This window comes from Mchenga conophoros, linkage group LG6 (assembly GCF_057382185.1).
Source record: "Mchenga conophoros isolate Kocher_MC1m ecotype Shallow Benthic linkage group LG6, M_conophoros_male_GT1.1, whole genome shotgun sequence".
Classification (NCBI taxonomy): Eukaryota; Metazoa; Chordata; class Actinopteri; order Cichliformes; family Cichlidae; genus Mchenga; species Mchenga conophoros.
This window is the reverse complement of record NC_140531.1, coordinates 35,591,576-35,600,245: the sequence shown is the minus strand read 5'-3', so window position 1 is coordinate 35,600,245 and position 8,670 is coordinate 35,591,576. Positions and strand designations below refer to the sequence as shown.

Sequence of the window (8,670 nt, the reverse complement as noted above, 5' to 3'; positions counted from 1 at the left end):
AATGCTCAATCAACAATCGTTTATTTCCATACAATTCAACACTTAAGAGCATAAGAACGTCCGGACGGGAGAGATGCTTGCAGAGGGTCACAGCATGTCTCAAAATGGTGACGGGCTACTCCGCTTCTTATAGCCTTAGTGGCCCCCACCTAGTCGTAAAAGCCTAAACATTCACATTCTTTCTCTGTTACGGCGCCTAAGTTATGACCTCAGCTCCCTGTCTTTCTGCTCTCTGTAAAGGTGGGGGTATGGAATGTGGTCTATCTCCCCTGTCCTAGACACAGAGTCTCCTGCATACAACCTTTCTTTTCATGATTCAGCAGTAAAACATGTCAAGAACACAATGTGAGACATTCACAGCAGATCAAGGATACAGAGTGATGCACACTTATCTAATGAACTACTAAATGAATATGTTCTTTTAACCCAAAAGTATAATGAGAACTAAACTACATACACAGCACACCATCTAAACTAAAGGATAATATATGTCCCACAGCTGTTATCATAATTCAACTACTTTAACTACAGATATAAGATAACATATGACAACAGAATAATCTCACATGAGCCATTTAAATTGTAAGAGAAACCAGTTATTTCTTGTAAAACAATTCAATAACAAATCAATCAGCTTTAATTTGAACTCATTTTCACAAGCATAACACATTCAAGTGTTGATTTAATAATTCATGAATAACAACACTGGCATTACAAAAACAACAAGAATTAATGAATTATTAGAGTATTTTCATAACAACTGCATCTTCCATTTTCAAAAAGACAGATTCTTAAAGACAGTCTTTACAGAAGAATCCATCATCAGCACAGATGCCATTTTCTTCTCCACAAGTCTCATGGAACCAGGTGCTGCAGTTCGCAGCTGATCCACTCCTCAGTGGCCTTTGGGTCACTTTTGTCTCCATAGACTGCTTTACATGCTTTGCAGGGCAGGTCGTCCTTCTTTGCGCCTTTGCATCTTCTAGTCTTTTCTTTCTTTTTAGATTGCACTGCCTTGATGGAAATGTAGTATATGTTCATGACTCGTGAGGACCAATGATGGAGGCTTAGCCCTCTTCCTGACAGTCCTCTGTTGTTTTGGCAGGGGACACAGATCACTGAATGTAACACAAGTTGAGGTTTGATGTGAACAGGTACGTACAATGAAGCTCTTTATATCTTATTGTTATAATCAATTTATGTCGTAAGTGACTATTTTAAAGATATGATTCTTACCTCTGATTTCTTTTTGTTTTTTTGTTTTTATCCTTTGGTGTTTTTTGAGATTTATATCTTTAAGGCTAATATCTCATACTTACACATTTGGGTTTTATTATTTACTGCACAAAGTGTATTGTAGAGAAGTTTGGGAAGTAGACTCTTACTGTTACAGGATATTATATTAGTTTTACAGTATTTTTAGGCTAAAATTGGAAGTGGAAATTTCTATGATAATATAAAAATGGATAAGAGAATGTTTCTCATAGTTATGTAGGCTATTACCTGCAGATGAACTCTTCTAACTCTTCTTCATTGACTCCCTTTTAAATCTAGAATTTAATTTAAAATCCTTTTCCTCACATTCAAAATCCGATGTGCGATATTCTCATTGCTTTCTGGAATTTATTGTTAATCATTTACTTATGTAAATTTCATAATCTGTCAAAAAAAACCCAAACAAACAATATAATCCAAAGTACATCATTCTATTGTTCCCTTCCACATGTTTACAGCCCTCATATATATACATGTTACACTGCTCAAACAAATATAACGACTCAGTCCTACCGTGCAATATACCATTTTTCAGTCTTATTATTTACATCCTACATATGTTTATGTATTATGTAAGCACGTGCAGCTTTGTGATTTTGTTTGGTCAACGTATATCAAAATTCATGCTGGAAATAACTTTTACTTCCATGGCATGCCTTTACTTCAAAATATAACACTGTGCAACAATATAATTGAGCTTAAAAGATTCAGTCACCCTGGACCAACCATTGCATGGTTATAGACTCTAACACACTGACTGTTATTGAGCTAGACAAGTAATCATTAAATGTTACTTCTATAAGTGCTTACTTTTCTACTTACTGTTCTACAACACATTGTGTCGTAAATTTCACATGCTCTTATTCCAGCACATGCCCACTAAGACTATGGTAATATTTTGTGTTACACACACACACACACACACACACACACACACACACACACACACACACACACACACACACACACACACACTGTTAAGAGATATACTCTAAAACACTTCTTCAGTAGAGACTCAGAGAAGAGAAACACACAGAACTTCTTGCTAGCAAGGGCAGCCTCCAGAACTGAGACTCGCCCCGAGGACTGCCCTGGTCTTTATTTATATGCTTCAGTGAGCGTTTGTTCCTTACATTGGAATGTGGAGGTGTACGTGTGTGTATGTGTGTGTGTATGTGTGTTTCAGAGTGTGACCCCATAAACGACTTCCCTTAACCTGCTGGTCTGGAAATACCAACAGTTCATCTATATGTAAAAAAGCACTTAGACTAAAACTGACATAGCTACATTAATCCTACCGTAAAACAATAAGACAAGGTACAACCTCTCCCATGCTCCTAGGATGTGGGGGTGAACGCCAGAACACCCTGGAATGTTACAGACCTCCTAGGATGAGACATTCTTTCAATATGCCACCAACTATATACTTCTAAACACAAATGATTACGTGCAGTATTCTACCATATGCAAACTTATATCATTAAAAGATTATACTGACTACTAAGTACAATTTTCCATTGACACACACACACAAAAACGACATGTAGTCACAACATCCAAGGATACATACTCAGACCATACCATCAGTATGCTTTTTATGTTATTATTGCTTATCATTTATTATTGCTTTTATAGATTAAACATGCAAAATATTAAGCAATGTTTTTTGTTGGTGGAGCATTATGTCTTTATGAAAACATAGCAATGCAGTGTTCTAATGGTGGTATTACATTCTGAAAGGAAGCACTGTTGAATTAATGGTTGTTTTCATTTGGTAGGAAGTATCTTAATAACATTGTTATTGATAGTCTTACTTATCTTCTCATGGAAACCCTCAGCCTGACTATCGTGGGCCTTTCTTGCGTGTTGTCTCTGTTCCTGCCAGAATTCTTTCCAGCTTTCTTCCAGAGTACGGTGATGTGGGTGTTAATTTAATTAATTATTCTTAGTTGGCATAGATACGGTGTAATGTGGAGTGAATGTCTGTATAGAAGCCCCACCTTTGCCCCCCAAAGTTTTGTTGTTGGTTTATTTTGTTTGTTCGTTTTTAAAAAAAGAAGCTTTGAGCGGTCGAGTATAACGGAACAATAGCGCTCCCTAGTGGCTGGCAGACCCCCCCCTCCCCTCCCGTTGATGTCTGGGGTAGGCAGGGAAACAGGTTCAACCATCAGCCCCGTTGTGAACGGACGTGGGTCCGTTATTTTTGTCCTTTTATACATACACTATCCACCGTGAGAGCGACTCGACATCGTTGAAACACCAGAAGCTGTTTGCTTAATTGAAAAGAAACGGACTCTCCCATCAATTAGACGGCACCGACTTTTTGGTCCCGTCTGACATGGCGATCGCACACGTAGCCACCGAGTACGTCTTTTCCGACTTTTTGTTAAAGGACCCGACGGAGACCAAGTACAAAGGCATCCGTCTCGAGTTGGCTGTGGACAAAATAGTCACGTTTCTGGCGGTGGGACTGCCTTTGTTCCTCATCTCGCTCGCCTTTGCTCAGGAGGTCTCAGTGGGTGAGTTAAATGTGTGAAGAGACAGTTTCATTATGTGGGAAAATGCAATCCCGGCAGGGAAACTTATTGTTCCTTAAATAAAATCAAACTGACATAGAGTGTAGGGTGAAGATGAGTGTTTTACTATGCAGAAGGACAGAGGTGTGGAAGAAGGTGTGGTTTGAGTCTCCACCCGTCTGCTCCTTTCACTCCCAGACAGTGAGGCAAGCATCCTGCTGCCTCTGCAGCTGCTGCTGGTGCTGATGATGAGGATGGTGAAAACAGTGGCATGCTGACACACGTGTTCTTTTCATGGATGAGCTTGTTTCTGAATGCAATGAGTGCGAGAAAAGACACAAACACATATGGCACAAGTTTGATCTGCATACCTCCCTCTGGAGTGTAAACAAAAATCTAGCTCCATCAGCAGTTTCACAAATCTACATAATCCCCTTAGGTCACAATGCTCATAGTCCAACACACTGTCCATAATCAGACCAGATGGATCATTACTCTGCAAGCCTTGTGGGAACTACTGTTGTGCTTCTGAGGTTGAAATGCAAAGTGGTTCAAAATCTATTATTAATGTTCCCAATTAAAAATAGTGTGGCAGTCACAAAAAAATAGCTGCAGGAAGGAAAGTCTTCTGAGCTATAGAAACACTGAGTTGTGAATTGGCTTATTTTTAAGCAGAAATGGGATGCCATAGGATGGGTGTCAAACATCAGCATGCCACAGGGTCCCGTGTGGGAATTTGGGTGGCTTGGCTAAGTATGAAAATTGCAGAAAAGCAGTGAATTTACTTCTTAGTTCCAGTTTCTTAGTTCCAAAGGTTAGTTACATAAATAATAAAATACCAAACAAGTGCGTGAAAAGATGGGAGAGGTAAAACCCAAACAATACAAGTTAACGCATGGCAACAGGATCACAGACTGTATTTAAAAGAAGTCAGGACACCAAAATGACGACTGTCATCTTACATTTTATTTTGTTTTATTTACAAAATTTCAAAATTTGCACTTTTGCTAAACATCAAAAGGTCATTGCTCTGATGCTGGAGCTCAAATAACTGATAGTTGGTGTGGTTGTATCTAGTGAACAGAAAACACATGGAAGATGTTCCTGTCCACTGAGTATGAGGGGCATTTTTTTCTTAATTGTGCATACTTTGAATCCCTGCCACAACAGGCGATGACGTAATTATTGGCTCAAAATATGCTGAAAGCAATTCAAAGCAACTGGACCATGAGTGCAGAAAAAAGAAGGCTGCATTAATTTTTCTGAAAAAACAAGCCACCCATTAGCACTGATTCTTTGTTTTCCTCTGGGTCCTCAGGCACCCAGATCAGCTGCTTTCCTCCCACTAACTTTTCCTGGAGACAGGCTGGATACGTGGACTCTTTTTGTTGGGCAGCAGTGCAGCAGCAAGCAGACAGCTCGCCACTGTGGCTACACAAGGTACACACAGTATAACCAAACACAGACAGTAAATGCACTGGACATGTTTATAAAAAAGGTGCAATGTTATGTTAAAGTGCAGGAATTTGTATTGAAACATATACACACCTGTGCAATAAATCTTTTACACATATAGTATGCTCATTTATACCTGCACAATAAACATAATACTATGCTGAAATCTAATTATACTAGAAATCGAATTTATAACTAGTGCATTGCTGATTATATGTCAGTTTTAATTTAATGAAATGCTATTTTTATCACTTGTTTTTTTTTATCAGTTGTTAATGGTTTTTTTTTAATAATTTATTGGCAGATTAATACTTCTGTTAATTAATTACCTCTTCATTTGTAAAACGTCATTAATTTTCATTTTGTAGGTCTTCGAATAGCTAAATTAGATATTACATTAACCATAATGAAATAAGTCTCATATTTTCAACAGATGCTAGGCACATTACAAATTTATTTAAACAACTACTTAGTAGACACTGAAACGAACTACAACCTTGTATATACCCACATCATAATCTGGTGATGATCAAATTAAACATAATAATCAAGTTTTGCCAGACGAGTGCTTCCTAAAACATCTGCGAGGGCACCAAAGAACGGCAAAGACATTATTTTCTTTATAATATTAAAAGAATAAACATTATAAAGTAATATTAGCCAAAATAAAGCTACTAATACATTTGTCTTCCTTTCTGTGACTTCCACAGTTCTTCCCATACATCCTGCTCTCACTGGCCATCCTCATGTACATCCCCGCCTTGTTCTGGCGCTTCACAGCAGCTCCGCACCTCTCCTCTGATCTCAGCTTTATCATGGAGGAGCTAGACCGCTTTTATAATCGTGCCATCAGACTAGCCAAGAATTTAGCCTCTTTAGATAGCAAGGATGCACCCGAAGGCACACAGAGGTAAACACCTTGTTATCACCTACAGTCAATGTACTCAACTGCTTTACTCTTGTAGATTTTGGCAGGTGATTAGACTGGGAGACTCCTTTTTTCAAAGTCTTCTGAAGGTATTTATTTAAAATGTTGGTCTACCACTTTTTTATTATAGTATGAGCTAGCTTGAACTTTGACGACAAACTACACATATGAGGCCATTAATTTACACATGCAGCCAGTTTATAGAGACGTCATTTAGAATAGAAAAGAATAGAATAGCCACTTTATTGTTATTCAGAACATACAACTGTTAGTGCACACCAGAACGAAATTTCGGTGCATTTACTCGCCATCGGGCTTTACAATATAAATAATAAATAAATCCAAATCGAAAAGGTTGAAAAGAATCTCAGATATGTACAAGTAAAAATATAAGAGAAATGTACCATATTTGTATTCATGTAGAGAACATTTAGTCATCCTACACTCACATTTTTAAAGCTGCTAAATGCTTCATTTATTTTATTGTTGCTAACTGGGTCTTCCTGCTATTTGGTGAAAGGTAGGCAGCAGTACACAGGACATCTGAATTCTTTTCATTTTGTATCTGCTGAAGAGTGATGGCATCTTTGGTGCCATCTTGTGGTAGTGTTAAAGAAGCAAAGCTGGCAGGGAGAAATGCTTGTCTTTCACTCCTGACATACAAAGTGGGGCATTTTTTGAATATTAGTGATCATTAAAAAACCCAAAATGTAGTTTAAAAACTATTTTCCACAAAGTGCTATGAAACTGAAGTCATTTTATCTCATGCTAATTGTTCATTTACCTTTTTCCTGCTGCAGTGCTTCGGACCTGACTGAAGGCTGCTTTAAATACCCTTTAGTGGAGCAGTATTTAAAGACCAAGCGCTTCTCTCACAGACTTGTGGTCAAGTACCTGGCATGTCGGGGACTGACTCTGCTGATCCTCCTGCTTGCATGTATCTACCTTGGCTATTACATCCTGCTAGCTTCTCTCACGGATGAGTTTCCGTGTGACCTGCGGACAGGAGTGCTGAAGAACGACAGCATGGTGCCGTCTCCTGTTCAGTGTAAGCTTGTTGCAGTTGGTGTTTTCAGGCTTCTCAGCTATATCAACCTGGGAGTGTATGTGATTCTTGCTCCATTAGTGGTGTATGCTGCTCTTGGGCCAGCACGTCAAAGCTCCAGCTTCCTTCGGCCTTATGAGATGCTGCCAGGATTTGGTGCTCTGGGTCTGGTCACCCCCGTCTACAATGACCTCAGTATCTATCTGCTGTTTCTGCATGAGAACCTGAGCGCACTTAAGTCCTTTAAGTGTCTGCAGGTGCGTCTCAACACTAAAACTGTGGGTGAAGCATGGGCACTTGTTTGTGTTGTTCCTTTCTTCTTAGGAAAATTAGAAAAATGTCTCTTCCACAGGTGCTTGAATTGTTGCAAGAGGCTGATGATGAGGGGTTTGACACCATGTGTCTACTGCGATCTCTGGGGCAGGTGAAGACTGATGTTTTAGACAGTAAGAAGACGTGCTCTCACAAGGACAACAAAGAAACGGATAAGGCTGAAGAATAGTTACTCTCATGTAAGGATAAACTCTTGAGTGTTCTGATGAGAGCCAAAATAAATGTGTTGTATTTAACATCATACTTATTTTGTCTTCCTCCAGTGCCTTGTTACTTCTGATGAGATGACCTGATGAGGATGCTCTGATGGAAAAGAAGCACTGAGATGAACTCCTTTGGACTTGTTTTTATTGGAGCTGTTGTAGCGTGTTAAGCTACAAACCTGTAGTTTGACCAATTCAGTTTACCTTACCTTCTTACTTTAATGCATGGAAATACTCCAGAGATAAGTGGAGCAGGTGTCGCAATTTTTTCTACATAGGATTTCCTATTTTATTTTTTTTTTGCACACGTCTTTGCTCAGGATCCAAATTGCCTTTAAATCAAAGTGAGCCATGTTCTTCGGACAGCTGCTTCCTATCTTTTATTATAGAATGAGGGAAGCTTCTTACCACTTTGTTTTTATTCGTTTACATGTGTAATTATTGAAAATAAGCCGCAATAAATTAAGACCACTTGATATTATAAAAACTGGAACTTTTGTTTGTGTTGTAAAGCATTTTTGCCTTCTAATGTGAAGTTATCAGCATTGGCATACTGTATATGATGTACTTTGGTTTGCACTCACTAAAATTAAAATATAACCTAAACTGTCCAAATTACATGAAAGGTACATTTATATTTTTCCAAGTACTGTAATACTAATGGTATCACTGCCAGAATGACCATTTTGGATTATTATCCTTTTATTTCTAACTTAATTAATACACACTCATGGCCACTTTAATAGGTACAACTTATTAGTAGCACATTGGACACCTTTTGCATTCAGAACTGCCTTAATTTATAATGACATCTATTCAACAGGGTATAGAGATTTTGATCCATACTGAAATCATAGCATAAATCAGCAATATTGAAGGTAGGCTGTGGTGTTTTATCAATGCCAAACTGGTACT

At 38.4% G+C, this 8,670-nt stretch overlaps 1 protein-coding gene across 2 annotated transcripts; it reads left to right on the top strand.

Annotated features, from left to right (window-relative positions):
- The first annotated feature begins 3,347 nt into the window (after nt 1-3,347).
- LOC146573163 (pannexin-1-like) lies at nt 3,348-8,242 on the top strand. Of its 2 annotated transcripts, XM_085277765.1 has the most exons (7): nt 3,348-3,794; nt 5,110-5,231; nt 5,957-6,156; nt 6,975-7,222; nt 7,301-7,476; nt 7,572-7,731; nt 7,816-8,242. In XM_085277765.1, exons 1-6 carry the CDS (start codon nt 3,614-3,616, stop codon nt 7,719-7,721), a joined length of 1,077 nt encoding a protein of 358 aa, XP_085133891.1. In that variant the 5' UTR covers nt 3,348-3,613; the 3' UTR covers nt 7,722-7,731; nt 7,816-8,242. The 2 variants fall into 2 exon arrangements, with proteins under 2 accessions (XP_085133891.1, XP_085133890.1); XM_085277764.1 differs by having other exon boundaries at nt 3,350-3,794; nt 6,975-7,476.
- The last annotated feature ends 428 nt before the right edge of the window (nt 8,243-8,670 follow it).